General features: G+C 37.2%; 1 protein-coding gene across 1 annotated transcript in view; it reads right to left on the bottom strand.

Moving 5' to 3' along the window:
- Positions 1–8,326: 8,326 nt before the first annotated feature.
- Positions 8,327–22,272, bottom strand: part of METTL4 (methyltransferase 4, N6-adenosine) — an 89,789-nt gene continuing 75,843 nt past the window's right edge. The window contains exon 9 of the mRNA XM_045518894.2: positions 8,327–9,921. Within this exon, the coding sequence (XP_045374850.1) occupies positions 9,890–9,921 (32 nt within the window). The 3' untranslated portion in view covers positions 8,327–9,889. The remainder of the gene's footprint in view (positions 9,922–22,272) is intronic.

The raw sequence follows: 22,272 nt of genomic DNA, 5'->3' as shown, positions 1-22,272 counted from the left end.
CTGAAGAATGGAGTGATAAATGGTAAGTACAAATCTACAGTCCTGAGAGTAAAAAACGATGGCAGGGTTTAAGTCAGAATAAAGTTAGGGGCAGCAGTCTGAGTGGAAAGCTGGATTCAAATCATGTTTTGTATTGGGGGGCGGTCAGTAGACGTCTGAGGACAGCTATCAGGTAGGCAGCAAAAGCAGAACACTAAGAAGAGGATGGGGGCAGGATTAGAGAGGTACATTCACATCTCACTGCCATTGCAGACCCCCTATCCCCCAACCCCACCCCCAGGCATTATGCACCTATAACTAGATTACAAACCCACAAAACTACAAAAAAAATCTCAACTGGTTTAAGGGCAGAAAACACTGACAGAAACCCAGAGAGAATAATTTCTTTCATATTTTCTTCTGAAGAAATACTTACAATAAAAAAAAAAAAAACTCTCTCCAGTGCAGCAAAATAGATAGACTATGACCTTATAATATGATTAAAGTCCATTGGTACTGATAAGAAAGGCAACACTTAATTACACGGTGCTTTTCATCTTCTAAGCACATTACAAGTACTATACTAACTAATTAACGATGAAAAACCTGATGTTTCTCGGAAAAGACTGCTGTCGCTACTGTTTTTTCACCCTTTAGATGAACTTCTTTTTTTTAATCTTGAAATACAACTTGCACAAAATGGGTGATATTTAAACTTTTCAAACTAATGATTACACCAAGCAGTTCATTTTCCTGGTATTTCAGAGCTGAATTACAATTTTTAGAAAGGATGTAGGTAAGCTGTGTAAAAAGAGAAACAACTCTACTGGCTCATGAAATTCCATCTGGTGAGCACCAGTGAGCCCTGATAAATGATGAAACAGCGGTAACGTGAGCTCACTCGCTGCGGCCTGTGGCGTCTACATCCTTCAGAAGCAGATGGGATGAGGGCACCTCTTCCCACACGCACTGAGTGCTCGTGTGGGTTCTAGCTGAGATTGTTTTCTTCACCTCCAGTAGTTTTAAAATTAGTGATCTCCAAGCATTTGTCAAAACAAAACTGGGCCAATACAGTTCCCTTTGAAGAGGGTTTGGGTTCATGAAAAAGTCTCTTAAGGGCATGTTTAAGAATCTGGACCAGAATATTCAGCCCTTCATTCAACTAAAGGGTCTGAAGTACCTATTATGAGCAAAGTCCTCCAAGGAGGGCTGGCCTAGTTCAGAGTCTCGTGAGCATCTCTCTAATCACTTTAAGAGAGGTGGCTATCATTCCTGCCTTCACTCCTTCTGGCTGTCCACAAAAACCCTGTCTGCCATGGCCCGGATGAAGTCCTCAGTCTAGAGGAAGGCAACATGGGATATATCGGGAAAAAGCAACAGGCTTGGGTTCATACATGACCCCTGTAATATACTGCTCCAGCAGTAAAAACTTAGACAGGCTATTTACCACCTCTCCACCTCTGGTTCCTCATATAAAATGAGAATGATAATCATTTCACAGCTGCATAAGAAAGAGCCTGTATACAGGGTATAATCAGCTTAGTTCCTTTGATTTTGAAAATGCTTTTCCATTTCTTTTATCCCTAACTGGGTTCCTTTCACTGAAATGGTTGAAGCTTCTGCCAAATTATAAATAATAATAATTTCTTTGCACACTTACTATAAATATTAAATAAAATAATGTAAGAAAAATGCTTAGCCAATGGTATAGCATAGTAAAATATACAGGATTTAGAGTCAAGTAGACCTGGTTATAAGTCCCCATTATAGCATTTTGTGAGTAGGAGCCATGGATTACACTTTCCTGACATCTCGTGGTATCTTTCACAATGCTAAGTATACGGTAAACATTCATTAAATTTTGGTTGACTGTCATTGACTTATTAGCCAGTCAAGTAAAACACACATATGCGCACGGACACATTATTTACCTCCCTCCATCTTTATAGTGACTGGTGGGTTCTACCAGAGCTTTTGGGCTCTTCCTAATCTCGTAACATTAGCCCTAAAGTTACTGGAGTCAGAAAGACACCTTCATTTCTAAAGTACATGTGTTCTGGGGAGGGTATAGCTCAGTGGTAGAGCACATGCTTAGCATGCATAAGGTCCTGGGTTCAATCCCCAGTACCTCCATTAAATAAATAAATAAACCTAATTACCTACCCCCCATAAAAAAAGACAACAAAAAAAAAAAAAAAAAGAAGAAGAAGAAGAAAAAGAAAAATACACACATTCTTAGCTCAGCAGCTCCAAAATGAACTCCTGGAGATGTGCAAGGTCTCTTGTTGCCTAAGCATTAAAAATACAGATATAGTGATCTCTGGATATCTAATAATTCTCAGTCTACATATTATTCCAACTTAAATATTTAAGAAATATCCTTTCTGACCTCTGCTTATGTGTCCTTCAATAATTTATCCCAGAGGTCATAGATTACAATTCTTGTAAATATATTCTTAGAATTGTTCTTTTTTTCCCATTCTTCCCAGTCATCCTTTAATCAAAATGAGACCTGAGCAAACATGTACAAATTCTTTATTTGTTTCATCCAGACAAGTTTTAAACTCCCCTTGCCTGTTTCTTTGTTATTTATATTTATGATATAATATGTTATATCTATACACATCTAGGGAAGAGCAATTGCAAAATTTATCAAGAATTCTCTTCAGAAAACTGTTCTCATAATAAGCACAAATTGTTAGCATTTATCACCATACGATGTAATCATATAAAAGCCTTTTCTAGCCTCATCCCATAAGATAACTCTCTATTACATTATAATGACAAATGGCAAAATGTTTTGCATGACACTTAAGCTATTACAGAATTCTACAGGGAATACTAAGATACTACCAAGTTTTCTGATAAAAGTCAGCTTCTCATTCTTCAGTCAACTGATCTCTCACACTATTTATTTCTGACAAAACAATTTACACAACTACATCATAAGGTCAACACAAACAAGTATCATGAGTAAATATGCCATTGTGTGTTTGAAGAGGTAACAGTTAAGTACTCAGCTTGGGGACTGATGTGACACTTTGTTTCAGCTGAGAATAATCCAGACCAGTTGCTTATTCTATCCTGCAATGCAGCCAACTCTCAATTATTCCCGATGATTTGATATGAATAATTAGTATTCACAGGTATCGCCCAAATTTATATTAGTCAATAGTTAAATCCCAACCATCCACTGCTACTTGAAGGAAGCCTTACATTTGGGGTAAATAAAAATATTTGGTAATCTGTCCCTAAATCTTTCTTCTATTTCCAACCACTCTCAGATTAGCTGTTAAATCATAATTCACTCTTTTCTGAATGATATTATTATTCAATTTAGTGCAACGTAGTACTATTATGTCTCTTACTGTTTCACATTAACTTTTTTGTGTGAAAATAGAACATTCTATATATTCATTTTTGAAAATGTTCTGTTTTATGCATCTATATTGCTTGATCATTTTTTAATTTTTGTAACTTAAAAGTGAAAATCATGAACATTCATAACATTCTGTATCTTTGAAAACTTTCTTTTACCAAAACCTTACAATTTTTATCCTTTCTCTGGAACTCTTGTTGATATTTTCAAATACAACAACTATAAGAGCTAATATTTACTGGGTATGTAACCTGTGCCAGCCATGGTGCTCAAAGCTTTGCCTCCATTACTCATTTAACCCTAGGCAAGTACTATTATTACCCCCATTTTACGTATCAGGCAACTGAGAGCCAGGAAGGCTAAGTAATTTCCCCAGCTTCAGCCAGGTACTAAGAGCTGGGACAGGGGGCACGCTGAGGCAGCTGGCTCCAGAGCCTATGTTCTTAACTCCCACATCATCTTCCTCCCTTGTAGCTGCTCATATTTCAATCAATGTCTGTAGGCTTACCTTACATATGTCCAGGGTATATTTAAAAGAATTACATTAGTAAGCCATATACCAGCTTCTCAGATCAAGATGTACTGAAAAATAGCTTAACCAATAAGAGGCATGACAAAACAAACAACAAAGATAACAAAAAACCCACCAGTAGGAAGACCACTAGGACCTACATTCTTTCACCTTACCACTCTGATGTATCAGTATTGCCTCCTTTCATGGTCCCAAGAGGCTGCAATTCTAAGCATCACAGATGACAGACAACATCCAGTGAAAAAGCGGGGCATTCCATACTGGGTACCTATTTTTGCTTCTTGTTGTTTTCTTTTTGAGTTAAAGAAATTTTGCCCAGAAGCTCCCCAGCAGATTGACCCTTAGGTTCCATTGGCCAGGACTGGGCCATTTGCCTACCTCCAAATCAACTAGCAAGGAAGATAAGACCACATGATTGACTTGGATAGATAGATAGATAGATAGATAGATAGATAGACAGACAGATAGACAGACAGACAGTAGATAGAAGTAGAGATAAAGATAATAAGCACAAATTGTTAGGTTCCATCACCATGTGATACAATCATATGAGGCTTTTCTAGCCAAAGTGTCAGGAAAAGCCTCCTCCAGAGCAGTTATTGTTGTCATCCACCATGAGAAGTCAACATTATCCACTCAGTTTAAGATAAGAAGCTATTAAGAACTACAGTGAAAGCTGGGGTCCTGACCTGACAGTTAAGACTAGTTTGAGAATCAAAACAGAAACACTATCCCATTAATATGTATAGAATTTCAATGAATTTCACCAGAACTTCAAAGCCTGTTGTCCCTGTTTTTCATTAAGAGCCTGCCCCTCCCCCATTCCACACCAAAAAAGCTTTATACTCTTTGTACTGGGGCCTTCTATAGAAAGAAGGAAAGACAAGTAGTCTGGCAACTGTGGGAGTGTTGAGACAATTGCAAAAATGACATGAGACAGGAAGGAGGGAGTGGAGAGCAGGGAGAAGCAGAGAAACTGAGTTTTCAGGCAAGAAGGACAAGGAGTTTGGAAGTCCAGGAAAGAAAGTATGCCCTCAAGGTGCCTCCAGTCCCTGCCTCTGCAAACCAGTTTCTACAAACCAGAGGGCTTGTTTCAGAAACCACAATGAACACTTTCTGCAGGAAGCAAACCCAGTGCTTTTATATAATACCAAAGACTCACTGCATTTCTCCTCTTTTCCCTTAGCATCCTCTTAGCATACTCCCCACTTCAGATCCTGTCTTTGTGATCACCCAGTCTCAGCATTCCTCTTGCCAACCTCTGACAACCAAAGGAAATAGTTTCTAATGAAATTTATACATCAAATTTCAGCCAGAAGGCATGGCAGGCTGAAGCATCCAAGTATAAAAGCAACTAGGAGTCACCCCACTTTACACTGAATTTGCTTTCCATCCCCTGAGCAAATACACTTAAGCTGCATAGTCCTTAAAACTGTAAAACACACATATTTTTATATCTCTAGGCAGTCTTCATAAGTAGCTTTCTGATTTCATTCTCCTCAAGCAATTAGGGATTACAATAGAGGTTGATCGCCTAGCTGCAAATTCATTTCTCCAGCCGTAAAAGAAGGAGAAGCTGTAGTTGGGATTAAGTGGCACTACTGAGCGAGCAGAGGGATTTTCTCTTACCCGGAGATGGCAGGATCCCTAAAAGCAAGGGAGCCTGTGCAGCAAAGACTCGCACAGCACTCAGAGAGTGAAGACTGGATGGGTGCTTAAATGGAGAAGCACAAATGAAGAGCCCACATTTAGAGCCAGGGAATCAGAAAGCAAGGGAACCCAGAGTACTCAAGTGGATGTGCAGCTGAGCATCCAGAACTGAATGGGAGAAGCACCTGGGGCCAGAGCTGAGCCAGGCCCTACAGGAACTGGGAACGTCAGGGTCCAGGCCGCTTTCTGCAGCTGGCTATCCCATACCCTATAGTGCACTCACTTCCAAAAATGCTTTCATTGTTCCCTCCCTATAGCTATACAAGAAATACTCTCTCATCCTTTTTTTCCCCTCATCATTTTCATAAGATTTCACAGAGATTTGCAAATAGAAATATCTCTACTTACACCCTCCCTGCTACTTCCTTGCTGGTTCTATTTATTGTTAAAGGAATTACTTCCCCATTTTTCTCCACAGCAAGATTTCTGCAAGCAGAAGTGGATACACTCTTGTGGCCAGAATAAGGGTACAACAGGGTTTTGCCTCCTTTCCATTTACCACATCCCTCATATCAAGTCCCAGAGTTCGGACATATATAAAGCCTCTGCTTCTTTCAACCCTTTTATTGTCTGTCACTGAAAAATCAGAGCCAGAACTAAAGCTAGTTAAAAGCTACCCAGGAGGTCAAATTACTTGTGAACTATCAAATCAATAGCTGAATCGTAAGCATGGTAATTCACATAGAATATCAAGTACTTCACAGTCTGGCAGCAGCCTCATGCTGGTCTATGTCTAAGAATTCCCAGAATATCAACTCCAACATTCTCACCCTTTTCCATCGCTAATTATTTCCATATTGGTACCCGATTTGGAACAAGGAACGAACCAAATCTTCAGAAAAGTAATAAGCTATTCTAAAGCATAAGGAATTTTCCCTTTTGGAGACATATGAGTTAAACTGTGTCCCCCTAAAGTGTGTATGTTGAAGTCCTAACCCCCTGTATCTCAGAATGTAACTGTAGTTGGAAGTAGGTTCTTTACAGGGGCAATCAAGTGGAAATGAGGTCATGAGGGTGGGCCCTAATCTAATACACCTAGTGTCTTTTTAAAAATAGGAAATCTGGACACAGAGATGTGCATAAAGGAAAAACAATGTGAGGAGGCATAGGGAGAAAACAACCATCCACACCCTAAGGAGGGAGGCCTGGAACAGATCTTCCCTTGTGGCCTCAGAAGGAACCTGCCAACACCCTGATTTTGGACTTCCCGGCTCCAGGCGGGGAAACAATAAATTTCTGTTGTTTAAGTAGAACAGTCTGTGGGACTTTATGATTACAGCTCTAACAAACTAATATAGAGACATCTGAAATCACATCTGGAAGAGAGGATAAGAAGACAGGGTTCCAGGGGCAGGTGGGCCATCTAGAACGTTCCATCCCCAGTGGAAGATAAAGAAGTAAGACCATGTGTCCAAAGCACATAGCATGGTGCTGACATATAATCAAAATATATGGGCTCTCACTACAATTCTAGGAGTCAAAAGACACACACTCCATCCTTATTGCCCTGAGAGGTGAGTGACAGGCTCACCTTTCCTGACAGAGGATTCAGGACTGACTTCACAGACCGCCCATTAAGCCTCTCCTCTCAGGTGAGAAAATACCCAAGACCTTCAGTTCACACGGTCAAATACAATGAAACATCACGCAGTGAAGACACTGGGATGGATACTGTGGGATAGACAAGATTAACAAAATAAATTCCTTGCTTCAAAGAGAACAGGTTCAGAGATATCATCAAAATACAGACCGTCTGGGGAAATGAATCTGTAGGCTCATTATCATACATTGAACATGTGCACATACTTCACCAAAACATCACTTTCAACTCCCAGGAGTCACCAAAAAGATTACTCGGAGAGCATTCCCTGCTTGATAGGAGCCCAGTACTTCTGCAAGAAAGCACGGTGTTAATCTGCATGTGCTCATGCTTCACAAATAACAATCCCAGAGGGACAAAGAAGACAAATGGCTCAGCATAAGGTCTCAGCATATGTCTGTTTTGGAAGTTCTAGTACATTAATTTCTCATTTCTGTATGCTGAGAAATACCTTCTTGAAAAAAACATATTCAATAGTAAAGAGAAGGGTATAGCAAACCCTCCCCATGTATCCATCCAGCACCCACCTCCACATTATTGTCATGAGATTATTTCATTTCATCCCACCCACTTCACCACCCAGTAGGTTATTTTAAAGCAAATCTCAAACATATCATTTCATTTACACACACATCAGTGCACATCTCTACAAAACAGAATGCTTAATCAAATACCACACTTACCAGCTCCTTATTATCAACAAACTTCTCCAACCGTTTTATAACTTTTATAGTTTATCATTTTTATAGTTTGTTCTAAACCATAGATTTGGTTGATATCTCTCTTAAGCGTCTTTTAATATATAGTTTTCTCCTCCCTCTTTTTTCTTGTACCATTTAGCTGTGGCAGATATTGGGCCATTTTTCCTGCAGAATCTCCCACATTCTGGGTTACAGATTGCATCACATTGCATAAGAATAGCTTAACGTGTTCCTATGAACTGATAGTTAAACATAGAGACGTGAATAGATTCAAGCTTAATATTTGAAAGAATACTTTTCATATGGTGTCTGATGGTCTTTCTGTGACAACAACATGAACCAGTGAGCTCATATATTGTCATCCTGATCTATCCATTATAGAGTTTCTGCCCTACTATTTCTTCCCCCAAGTACAGTTGGAGAACTTGGAAATAATAGGTTTATTTGGGAGGTGATCTCAGGAAACAGCAGTGAGGGAGCAGGGCCAGTGATGCAGGAAAAGAAGGAAAAAGCAATGAAAGTAAGTATGCATTAGCAATTCCACTGAGACCACCTCAGACTCATGCAGAAGACCTCCAAGAATGGTCCATCCAGAAAATAGGAGGCTGATCATTTGTCCTTTAGTTGCCATGTCTTGGATGAGGGTTGCTTCTATAGATGTTAATTCTTTCGCACTCAGAGCTGACTCAACGATGGAGCCAGGGAAACTGAAGGGGTAACAGAGAAGGCTCTGCTACAGAAAGTAAAAAGACTCCATGTGCATTGTGGGATGCTGGCAGTGGGAGAGGAAACTGAGTGCAACAGATCTGTCTAACATAGCTGAAGCTAAAATCAGAGATGGCCCAAGAGATGGCATATGAGCTTCAGAGACACTTGCCACAGTCCCCATCAGCTTTTCTCTAGTGCTAATGATTTTGGCAGCTGGTAATGATCATTGCCTAGATCTATTATATAGTTAAACTAGGGGTGCAAAATAAAGGGCCAGAGCATTCCCGCAACCCAGCACTTCCAGGGTCTTTCACCCATCATGAAGCATAGGGAGAGCGAGGGAAGCTCTGATTCATTCTCCAGCTATAACAGTGGACAGTAGAAAATTAAAATCAGTAAAGAAAACAGTGGGAGAAGTTTATGATCAGGACCCCTTAATTACCAAGTGAGCAGATACAAGTCATAACTTCTCCAACTGACTGATGTTTTTGAAATTTTTTTAAGTGAGAACAAAACCTTTGATTCCTCCATCATTAAAAAAATTTTTACTTTAATGTAAATATTCTGAGAGGTGATTCTGTACATTATTGACTGATAGATCATTAAGGATATCACTCTCTCCTAAGAGCAAGTTTTGCCTGGGGATGGGAGGTGGGAGGGCAGCTGGTGCCTGAGGTGAAAGTGAAATAAGAAGGGAGGCTGTGAGGGAGGGAAAGAGAGCCTGGGGGCACTGAAAATCAACTTCTCAGTTTCGACACTTTGCCTAGAGCAAGCCCTGGGTGTCTGATTTCTTAGTCTGCTTAAAAAATGGAAAAGAACTTCCCCTGAAAGCTTCATTAACTCCATAAGCCAGTGATTACAGCAGCCTTTACTAGAGGAAGAAAGACTTCCCTTTTCACTGAAATCTTAAGAGAAGACAAGTCAAATCTACTTTAGAAATGACTAGAGGAGAAGAAATGGGACGGGGCACAAGAAGAGAGGCCAACAGGAGAGGGGAGGAGGGAAGAGTTAAAAAGAAGAAGGAGGTGAAGGGAGGCGAGCATAACACAAGTCACTGAAGAGGAGAATTGAGACAGGGCAATCATCTCGGGGTGGGGTAGGACATTAACTCTCAGATACCCCTTAACAAAGCAGATTAAACTCCAGTGGTTAATCATTACAGCCTGCAGGAAGCCCAGGCACAACACTCCAAGAACAGCAGCTGTCCTGGACAAGTGTCAGTCACTTTGGCTACTAGATAGTTGAACCTTCTTCTTACGTCGTGGGACTCCCCCACCTTGTCAATCTTGAGGCGAGACTGAGCCACCTCCAGCTGAAAAAAAAAAAAAAAAGCTGAGAACGCCTGCAACTTTGTTTCCCAGCCTCCCTGTAGGTATGAATATGTTACCAGGATAAGTGCTTCTCAGACTTTAGTAGACCTAGTCCACTACGTTAAGGACGTCCAAACCAAGAAAGCTTGTTAAAACACCCCCGGAGATTCTGACTAAGTGGGATAGAGCCATCACATAATTTGCAATTTTAGCAAGTTCTCACCTGCTGCTGATGCTGCTAGTATCTGGACTACACGTCAAAGTAAACTGACAGCTGTCACTAATCTGAGGAGAACCTGTCTCAAGCCTTGAAATGGGCGTCACTGATGCAAAGCAGAATTGAAAAAAAATTCTCTCTGGTGACAGAGGGGGTTTGTAGCAGGCCCAAGATCCTGGAGCTCCAAGGGGAGGGATGGTACTGGTGGCATCCACCTTCCCCAGTCATTGCTGTTGGAAGTGCAATTGCATGGGGGTGGGGGTGGAAGGTGGGGAAAGGGGACAGGCAGACATGGCTTTGCTGAACCAGCTCTGTGGCAGAGACTCCAAGTCAGCTTCTCCAGTTCTGGCGATTTGTGAACCATCAAATCATTCTTCTAAAATCTGTTAGTCAGACCCCGTTGTTTGGAAATAAGGGCTTTGACCAAAATAAAAACTATTAAAATAAAGACAAGATCTCTGATATCCGTCCTTCACAGTACTTAGGCCACATTGCCATGCACTCAACAAAGTGAACTGTGCTGCTATTGTCACTTGCTATTATTACTACCTAGAAAATAAACATACAGTACTTTGTACATCTTCCTTACAGATATTAAGATAGTCTTCTTTGAATAGTCAACATTTTCTCCTCCTCCATATATGTGATCATAGCCTTTAAGTTACCTCCCGAATCATCAGCATTTTATGTCCCTTTCAAGGGGCTCATGCAACCAAAGGAATATATGAGATGAATTACTGTTGATATCTGTGTATTGATATAATCAGGTTACTGATCTGCTTATAAACAACCCTAGATTTAGTGCCATTAACTGACAGAGTAACAATAAATTATAACAGCAACTATAGCAAGAGCTGACATTTTTTGAGTGCTACATATACAGTGTTCAAAGCACAGATATCTCATTTAATTTTCACCAAAAAAAAAAAAACTATTAGGTGAAAGACCTGCACACTCAAAACTCTAAAACATTTATGAAAGAACTGAAGAAGACAAAAATAAGCGGAAAGATATTCCATGCTCACAGATTAGAATAATTAATACTGTTAAAATGTCCATACCACCCAAAGCAGTCTACAGATTCAATGCAATCCCTATCAAACTTCCAATGGCATTTTTCACAGAAACAGAACAAGCAATCTTAAAATTTGTATGGACCCACAAAAGACCTGGCATGGCCAAAGCAATCTTGAGAAAGAAAAACAAAGCTGGAGGCATCATTCTTCCTGATTTCAAACTACATTACAAAGCTGTAGTAATCAAAACATTATGGTACTGGCATATAAAACAGACACATAGAAACAGAATTGAGAGCCCAGAAATAAATCCATACATATACGGTCAAAGGAGCCAAGAATATACAATGGGAAAAGGATGGTCTATTCAATAAATAGTGTTGGGAAAACTGGAGAGCCACAGGCAAAAGAATGAAACTGGACCACCATCTTATACCAAACACAAAAATCAACTTGAAACGAATTAAGGACTTGAACATAAGATCTGAAACTATAAAACTAGAAAAAAAACATAGGTCATAAGTTTCTTGCCAATGGCCTTGGCAATGATTTTTTGTATTTGACACTAAAAGTAAAGGTAATAAAAGCCTAGATAAACAAGTGGGACTACATCAAACTAAAAATTCTGCACCACAAAAGAAACCATAAATAAAATGAAAAGGCAATCTACGGAATGGGAGAAAATACTGCAAATCATATGTCTGATAAAGGGTTAATATCCAAAACACATAATGAATTCATACAACTCAATAGCAAACAAACAAACAAAAACTAATTAATGGATGGGCAGAGGACCTGAATAGGTATTTTTGCAAAGAAAAGATGCTCAACATCATTAACATCATTACTTATCAGGGAAACTACAAATCAAAAGCACCATGAGCTATCATTTCACATCTGTTAGAACAACTATCATCAAAAAGACAAGAAATAACAAGTGTTAGTGAGGATGTGAGAAAAGGGAACCTGTATGCACTGCTGGTGAGAATACAAATTGGTACAACCACTGTGGAAAACAGTATGGAGGTTCCACAAAAAATTAAAGATAGATCTACTATATTAGCCAACAATTCTGGGTATTTATCCAAAAGAAACAAAATTACTATGTCAAAAAGATACTTGCAACCCCTTGTTCACTGTAGCATTATTTATCGTAGTCAAGCCATGGAAGAAACTTAAGTATCCATCAATGGATAAATGGATAAAGAAAATATGGGATATATACAGAATGGAATATTATTCAGCTGTGAAAAGGGAGGAAATCCTCCCATTTGCAGCAACACAGATGGACCTTGAGGCATTATGCCAAGTGAAATAAGCAGACAAAGGAAGATTAAAATTGCATGATATCATTTATATGTGGAATCTAAAGGGAAAAAAGTTCATAGATACAGAGAACAGATTGGTGGTTGCCAGAGGCAGGGTTTGAGGTGATGGGCAAAATTAGTGAAGGCAGTCAAAAGATACAAACTTCCAGTTACAAAATAAATAGGTCATTGGGATGTAATGTATAACATGGTGACTACAGTTAATAATACTGTATTGTATATTTGAAAGCTGCTTTAAAAAGTAAATCTTAAAAGTTTTCATCACAAGAAAAAACATTTTGTAACTATGTATGGTAACAGATGTTGACTAGAATTTATGATCATTTCACAATTTGTGTAAATATCAAATCATTACGTTGTATATCTGAAACTAATAGGCTATATCTCACATATAATTTAATTTTAAAATAAATAAATACATTTAAATTAAAAATTTTTTAATTTTAAACTATTAGTTTCCCAATTTGTATGAACTCGAGCTTAGAGAAATTACATTAATTTCCCTAAGGTTAGTGTCTGATTTCAGAGTCCTCATGTTTATCCACTATATTGAAGCCCCTCCTCAAAGGGTAAGTCTAAAAGCATATGGAAGAAAAGGAGGGGTGAGAGAAGATAATTAGTTTTACTGGGGCTGTTGTTATGGGATGAATTGTGTCTCCCTCCCAAAATAATATGTTGAAGTCCTAACTCCCAGAATCTCAAAATGTGACCTTATTTGGAAGCGAAGTCTTTTCAGATTTAACCAGATTAAGATAAAGTCATGAGAGTGGTCTCCAATCCAATATGACTGGTCCTTATAAAAGGGGAAATCTGAACACACATACACACACAGGGACGACGATATGAAGAAGACAGGAAGAACATCATGTAACAGTGGAGGCAGAGATTTGGGTGATACAGCTGTACGGCAAGGAATGCCACAGATTCCCACTGCCACCAGAATCTATGAAGAGGCAAGGAAGAACGACAAGGAAGAAGTGAAGAAGACTACCCAGAGTCTCGAAGGGAGTGTAGCCCTGTTAACAGGTGATCTCAAACTTCTAGCCTCCAGGGCTATGAGACAATAAGATATCTGTTGTTTTAAGCCACCCAGTTTGTGGTACTTTGCAGCCCTAGGAAACTAATGCAGATGTAAAGTTTAAAGGGCCTGTTGGACATCCTAGTGGAGACGTCTAACAGACAGCTGGAGATGACTCTAAAACCCAGGGAAAATATCAGTGCTAGATGTGATTCAGCTGTCAAATGTAGCGGAAAATAGGCGTTCTTTTTAAAAGGACTGAAAATGCTTATTGATTTTAACAATTACAAGAATATAAGCGATTTTAAAAGAAAAAGTCCAGGGGCATGCAGTGGGTTGAGTCGTAAATGGAGGTAGTCCTTTGGTAGTAACTAGTGTAAATCACTCTTTTATTAAGTTTACAAGGTGAGAGGAGAGAAAAGGAAGCTATGAAGGTATGGATGACTTCACAAACATTCTGAAAAAAGTGCCCAGAGCACTTTTAAAACCCATGTAGAGTATGTTCTTGTATTAATCTTCTACTGGTGTGTGACAAACTCAGCAGCTTAAAACAATACACACTTATTACCTCACAGATTCTGTGGGTCAAAAGTCCAGTCACTGCTTAACTGGGTCTTCTGCTCAGGGGCTCACAAGGCTGCAGTCATGATGTCAGCTGGAACTGCAGCCTCCTCTGAAGCCCGGGGTCCTCTTCCCTGCTTATGTGGCAGAGTTAGTTCCCTTGCAGCTGGATAACTCATGGTGGGTTATGTCTTTTCTGAGGCCAGCAGAAAAATCTGTAGCTACTTACTGCCCCTTTTAAGGTCTTGGCCGATTAGATCAAGGACAACCAGCACGATCTTCCTCTTGATTCACTCAAAGTCAATGATTAGGGACTTTAATTTATATTGGTAAAATTCATTTTACTCTATAAGTATAACCACAGGTGTGATAGCTCATCATACTCACAGATCCTGCCTGAATTCAAAAGAAGGGGACGATCCAGGGCATATACAACAGAGGGCAGAAATCTTGAGAGTCATCTTAGAATCCTGCATACCACAGCCCCCTTCCTGTTCTTTACATTTCAAGCCTGAACACTAAAAATGAAGCAAAAATATATTTAACTCTACTAGAAGTATTTTAGTGAGCTCTGGAGCCAGTGCCTGGGTTATATTTATTTCAGTTTATTTCAGTAAAACATACCCAAATAGAATCTTGATATTAGAATCACAGAATGTTAAAGCTAGAAGGAATTTTCTAAATCAATTATTTTAAATATGAGAAAACTGAGATCCAAATAAATAAGGTGCTTGCTCGTAAGTCACTTAATATTTGCTGGCAGAGCCCAGATTAAAACCCAAGTTTTCTGATTCCCATGCTAATTCTACTATATTGATCAGCCTTTAACAAAATGTAAAGCATATATAAAAATCTCTGAACACACATAAGAAACATACATAATAAGGATTCTTATTTCTTCTTAGCCATATGTAATGTCTTCTTTACCATATGTAATGTCCCTCTTTATCCCCAATAATCTTCATTGTTCTAAAGCCTGCTTTGCCTAAAATTACTATAGCTACTCCAGTTTCAATATATTAGTGGTAGCATGGTATATCTTTCTCCATTTGTTTAATTTTAATCTATCTGTGTCCTTATATTTAAAGTGAGCTTTTTGTAGACAACAAACAATTGGGTCTTGTTTTTTAATCTACTCTGTCTTTTAACTGATGAATTTAGACCATTCACATTTAAGAAGATTCTTGATACATCTGTAGTAGTATCCACTATATTTGCAACTATTTTCTATTCATTACCCTTCTTCTTGGTTCTTTCATTCTTTTGTTTTGTTTTGTTTTCTTTGTTTCAATTGAACGTTTTATATGATTCCATTTTCTATTCTCTCTTAGCGTACCAATTATATAAATTTTTTGGCATTCTTTTTTATTGAAGTATATTCAGTTTACAATGCTGGGCCAATTTCTGTTTCAGTCATACATAAACATACATATATTTATATTTCCTTTTTAAAAGTTTTTAGTGGTTGCCCTAGACTTTGCAATATACATTTTCAACCAATCTAAGACAAATAACACTAAACCACTTCATGACTAGTGCAGGTACCTGATAATAGAATGTTCCCTGTTCCTCCCAAGTAACCCTAATACTATTGCCTTTATTCATTTCACTTATCCATAAGATATTATCACCCAATATGTTGCTATTATTAGTTTGCATAAACTATTATTTGTTATATTAATTAAGAATAAGAAAAATAAAAGATTTTATTTTACCTTCATTTATTCCTTCTCTAATACCTCCTTTCTGCATGTAGATCTAACTCTCTGACCTATTTCATTTCCCCTCTTTCTGAAGAATTTTTAACATTTCTTATATATAGCAGGTTTACTGGCAACAAGTTCCCTCAACTTTTGTTTATCTTATAAAGTCTCTATATCTCTCTCACTTTGGAAGGATAATTTTGCAGGATACAGAATTCTAGGTTGATGAGGTTTTTCTTTCAATGCTTAATATATTTCACTTCACTATCTTCTTGCTTGCATGGTTTGTAAAGAAAAGTCTGACATAATTACTATCATTGCTGCTCTACAGATAATGCATTTTCTCCACTCTGGCTTCTTTCAAGAAGTTTTCTTTGTCTTTGATTTTCTGCATATTAAATATGACACACCCAGGTGTAATTTTTTTTGGTATTTACACTGCTTGGTACTCTCTGAGCTTTCAGGATCTGTGGTTTGAGGTCTGTCATTAATTTTAGAAAATTCTCAATTATAATTATTTCAAATCTTTCTTCTGTTCCTCTCCTTCTTTTCCTTCTGCAATTCTTATTACACATGTTATGCATTTCATAATTGTCTCCTAGTTCTTGGATATTCTGTAGCTTTTTTTTTTTTCATTCTTTTCTCTTTGCTTTTATTTGGGGACATTTCTGCTAATTTATGTTCAGCCTCACTGAGTTGGCCATGTTCAGTCTACTGATGAGCCCATCAAAGGCATTCTTCATTTCTGTTATGGTGTTTCTTACTTCTAATGCTTCTTATTTATCTTTCCTAGAGTTTCTATCTCTCTGCTCATATTATGCATCTATTCCTGCATGTTGTCCATTTTTTCCACTAGAGCTCTTAGAATACTAATCATAGTTATTTTAAATTCCACGCCTAATAGTTACAAAATCTCTGCCATATCTGAGTCCAGTTCTGATGCTTGCCTTGTCTCTTCAGACAAGCTGGACATCAACAAACTGATTTTGAAGTTTACATGGAAAGGTAAAAGACCCAGAATAGCCAACACAATACTGAAGAAGAAAAAAGTTGGAGGACTGATACTATGCAACTTCAAATCTTACTATAAAGCTACAGTGATCAAAACAGTGTTATTGGCCAAAAAAAGAAAAAAGAAAAGAAAAGAAAAAATCAATAGAACAAAATACAGAGTCCAGATATAGACCCACAAGAATATAGTCAACTGATCTTTGACAAAGAAGCAAGGGAAATTCAATCAAGAAAGGATGTCTTTTCAGCAAATGATGCTAGAACAACTAGACAGTTTAATGCAAAAAAAAATGAATCTAGACACATACCTTACAATTTCACAAAAATTAGCTCAAAATGGATCAAATCCACAATGTAAATGCAAAACTTTAAAACTTCTAGAAGATATCATAGGAAAAAAGTAGTTACCTTGACTTGGGTAATGGATTTTTTGCTACAATGACAAAGGCACAATCAACAGAAGAAAAAAAACTGATAAACTGAACTTCATTGAAATTTAAAACTTTTCTGCAAAAGCCACTGTTAAGATACTAAAAAGACAAGGCATAGACTGGAATAAAATATTTGCAAAATACCTATCTGATAAAGGACTTGTATTCAAAATATTCAAGAACTTATAAAACTCAACAATAAGACAACTTTGCCTAATTTTTAAATCGGCAAAAGATCTGAAGTGATATCTTACCAGAGAAGATACACAGATGGCAAACAACAAATGAAAAAATGCTCAACATCATGTGTCATTAGGGAATTGCAAATTAAAACAATAAGATACCAGTAAATATTTATAGAATGGCTAAATCCAAACTTTGACACTACCAAATGCTGATGAGGGTGTGGAGTAATAGTAACTCTCATTTGTTGCTGATGGGAATGCAAAATGATACAGCCACTTTGGAAGACAGTTGGCAGTTTGTTACAAAACTAAACATATCTTTATCATATGATTCAGTAATTGCACCACTTAATATTTACTTAAATGAGCTGAAAACTTACATCAACAAAAAAACCTACCCACAAATGTTTATAGAAGCTTTACCCATAATTTCTGAAACTTGGAAGCAAAAAATATGTTCTCAAATAAGTGATGGATAAGGAAACTCTGGTATCTCCTTACAGTGAAATTTACTCAGCTTAAAAAGAAATTAGCTATCAAACCACAAAAAGACATGGAGGAAACTGGAACGTGTATTGCTAGGTTAAAGAGGCCAATCTGAAAAGGCTTTATATTGATGATTCTGACTATATGACATTCTAGAAAAGGCAAAACTAGGGAGAAGGTAAAATGATCTATGGTTGGCGGGGGAGGAGGGAGATAAGGAGGGAGAAAGAAGGGGATTGACAGAGGGATCACAGGGGATTTTTAGGGCAGTGAAATTACTCTTTATGACACTGTAATGGCAGATATATTACATTTTACATTCATCAAAATCCACATAATGTACAACACAAAGACTGAATTCTTACATAAACTAGTCTTCAGTTAAAAATAATTAATCAATATTGGCTCATTAATTATAACAAATGTACTAAAACAAGTTGTAAATAACAGGGGAACTGTCTATTGCAGAATAAAAGATACATGGGAATTCTCTGTAATTTCTGCAGTTTTCTGTAAGCCTAAAACTGCTCTAAAATGTAAAGTCTATTTAAAAAATTTAAACTCTGAACAAACAGTTCTGCTCTAATGTTGAAAATCTCAAAACAAAAGTAGAGTATAGTTTATGAAATAAAGTGGTATCTACATGTAATTTTACAAGGGTGTTTTTTGGTAAATAGCCCTAAGCTGTTTTCTCAGATTCAAAGTAAATAAGTCTATAGCTTGTGATTCACCCTGGCCTATTTTCTACTTCACTGAATTACTTCTTTGTCTCATTCTCCAGAGCCTTCTACATCAGATATTTTAAAGCCCTTTCCTATCTGACATTTATTCTTTCTTGTTGTTATTTTATATCATCCCCCTAATTCCCTTCAAGAAAACCAAGCTCATATTCTCTTAGTCCTTGGATTTTCTTACACATCTCTACCTCTCATGGAGACTCCCTGAATTTCACTCCTCAATATCTTCCTTGCAATCTATCCTATCTTCCACAAATATTTTTCAAATTCTTTCCCAAACTCTTGCTTTATTTCAAGATTTCTCTAAAAGAGAAAGTCTCAGACAACTTACTTTGGCTAGCATATGACTAAGAAATAAAAAATACAGCGAAAATGAAGTACAGTGAGATTAAGTGATTCTTGGCTGAAGATCAAAGAGTGAATAAACTGAAGTTGAAATTAGACTATTCCTTCCGCATTTCAATCTACTCCTCTTCCACTAGTCAATATTATCGCCTTAAACAAGGTGAAGAACAGCATGCAATTGTTTTCCCACCACTCAGCAGAGAGGAGAAAGATGGATATGAAGAAGTATGTAAATAATATTTATATATAATCACCACTGGTATCCAGGAGCCAAAACTAAACCTTCTTGTCTGGAGCTACGTATCTTAAACATAAATTAAATGGATTCAGTAGTCCCACCTTATCCATGGGGGATAATTTCCAAGACTCCCAGTGGACACCTAAAACCACAGATGGCACCAAATCCTATACATACTATGTTTATTCCTACACATACATACCTATGATAAAGTTTAATTTATAAGTTAATCACAGCAACAGATCAACAACAATAACTAATAATAAAATGGAGCCATTATAACAATATACTGTTCACAGTATAAGTTATGTGAATGTGGTCTCTCCCTCAAAATATTTTATTTTACGAACTTAATGCCTTTTCCATCTTGACTAAGCACTTAATGCACTATGGCCACAACTTTTGCAATTTGAAGTGTGACAACAAAACTAACACAAATTTCTTTTCTTTCTTCACAGTTTCATGGATAGAAGATTCATTCTTACCATAGATTTAAGCAACCTCAGTATACAATTTTTTTCTTTCCTTACTAAGTCAAGAACTTTCACCTTTTCACTTAAAGGAAGCACGTTACACCTATCTTCCCTTTGGCATATCTGAATTTCCAGCATCACTACTCTTGCACTTTGGGACCATTACTAAGTGAAATAAGAGTTACTTGAAGATAAGCACTGCAATACAGTGACAGTCGATCTGATAACGGAGATGGCTACAGAGTGACTGAAGGGTGGGATGTGCTGGACGAAAGGATGATTCATGTCCCAGGAGGGACAGAGGAGGGCACAAGATTTCATCACACTACTCAGAATGGCACACAATTTAAAACTTACTTACTTACTTATTTATTTATTTCTGGAATTTTTTATTTATTTCTGGAATTATGTATTTCTGGAATTTTTTATTTAATATTTTCAGACTGCAATTGACCACAAGTAAGTGAAATCACGGAGAGTGAAACCATGGACGAGAGGGGAAAATTGTAGTTGGTTTTTATCCAATGGTAACAAAATCACTATCTCAAAAAGATATCTGCATCCCAATTGTTCACACTAGCATTATTCACAATAGCCCAGATATGGAAACAACCTAAATGTCCATCCATAGATGAACAATTAAAGAAAATGTGACATATATAATATTCATGCATAAAAAAAGAAGAAAGTCTTGCCATTTGAGACAACATGGATGGACCTTGAGGGCATTATACTAAGTAAAATAAGTCAGACAAAGATAAATATGTACACCATTCATATGAAGAATCTAAAATATATATAGATATCGGTACCGTAGATACAGAGAACAGATTCAACCAGAGGCAAGGGGTGCGAGGTGGGCAAAATGGGTAAAAGTAGTCAAATGACACAAACATCTAGTAATAAGATGAATACGTCCTAGCAATGTAATGTACAGCATGGTGACTATAGTTGATTGTATCACTGTATAATTGAAATTTACTAAGGAAGGAGGTCTTAAAAGTTCTCAGTACAAGAAAAAAAAACTTTAACTATGTGTGGTAGTGGCTGTTAATTAAACTTATCGTGGTAATCATTTCACAATGTTTACATATATCAAATCCATTGGGCTATACACCTAAAACTAATACATCATTATATGTCAATTCTACCTCAATTTTTAAAATAAATAAAAATAGCTAAACAACAGCCTTAGACTCTTTTATTAAAAAGAAGACAAGTTCAAGAATGATAGTTGGTATATAAAAATAGATTTTAAAAAAGTTTCTGCTGTATAGCACAGGGAACTATGTTCAATATCTTATAATAATCTTTAATGAAAAAGAATATGAAAAGCCATATATATATATATATATACACATTTATATATGTATATGCATGACTGGGACATTGTGCTGTTCACCAGAAATTGACACATTGTAACCGACAGTACATCAATTGGAAAAAAAAAAAGATGATACTTGGGACAACCAAAGGTGGCCGGAGTGTTCTGAGAAGATCTGATAACCATTTCAACATAAGGTTCACGACTGGGCTTCAAATTGGGACACTGAAGGGAAATATGTGTACAGAACTACTGCACTTTGACCAATTTAAAGTTAAGATTTGGTACAGATGCAGCCAGCTCTTCTACCATGCAAAGACCTTTTAAAATAACAGACGCAGTTATAAACTTCCTCACTGATCTGGCAGCCACAAAACAAAATTTTTTTTCTGCCAACTAAACAAGGAGACTATAGTTTTGGCCTCATTAATGCCATGGTGTGTCCAAATAATGCATCCCCAATATAAAGTATCAAACATTCTCTGTGGGATAATGCAGTGCAAAATATACCTTAAAGTTAAAAAAAAACTTAAAAGTTCTTAAAGTTCTACCATATTGAGTACTGTTTCCCAAAAAAAAAGTATATCATTATTGAATCATTATTTCTGTTATTGTGGTAGACATTATTCCTTCACATGTTCATAACCTGATCAAATTTGATCATTTACTTCTATGACTCTTTTCAATGACTTTCATGATCCCTTTCATTTACAAGATGTGGTCCAGGCATCTTACAAAGGTCTTTCAACCGCTGGCCTTGCTCTACCTTTCTAGCCAAATCGAAGGCACCTGTTCTCTAAACAATACTGCCCTTTCATACCCCCATGCTAACACATCCCCTTCTCTTTATGAGGAAAGTCCTTTTACTTTTGTCCACCTCATGAGCCATCACTTGAGACTGGAATCAAATGTCACACCACTCTGCTTCCTCAAGAAAATTTTATCATTCCTTCATTCATGTTGCCATATTACAAGATACTCATGAGCTGTTTTAGTATGGTTATTACATGCCTGTCTTTCCTAGTAGATCATAAACTACAAGTGGCAGGAACAACTTCTTATTCATGTGTGTTTCTCCAGCATCTGACCCAGATTATATAAATAATTTTCAAATGAAAGATAAAAAGTCTAATTTTATTTCATTTTAGTTAAGATTTTTTTTTCAAAAGATGTCTTTCCAGTGTCTACCATTCATAATTCAACAAATTTTTGCCAAGTCAGAACAATTGAGGTGATATCCAAAATAAACTCAGCTCTTAACTCTTACTAATTTGATTTCC

The sequence above is a fragment of the Camelus bactrianus genome, chromosome 24 (assembly GCF_048773025.1).
Source record: "Camelus bactrianus isolate YW-2024 breed Bactrian camel chromosome 24, ASM4877302v1, whole genome shotgun sequence".
NCBI lineage: Eukaryota > Metazoa > Chordata > Mammalia > Artiodactyla > Camelidae > Camelus > Camelus bactrianus.
Note: the sequence above shows the minus strand (reverse complement) of the source record. Positions and strands in the feature narration are given on the sequence as shown.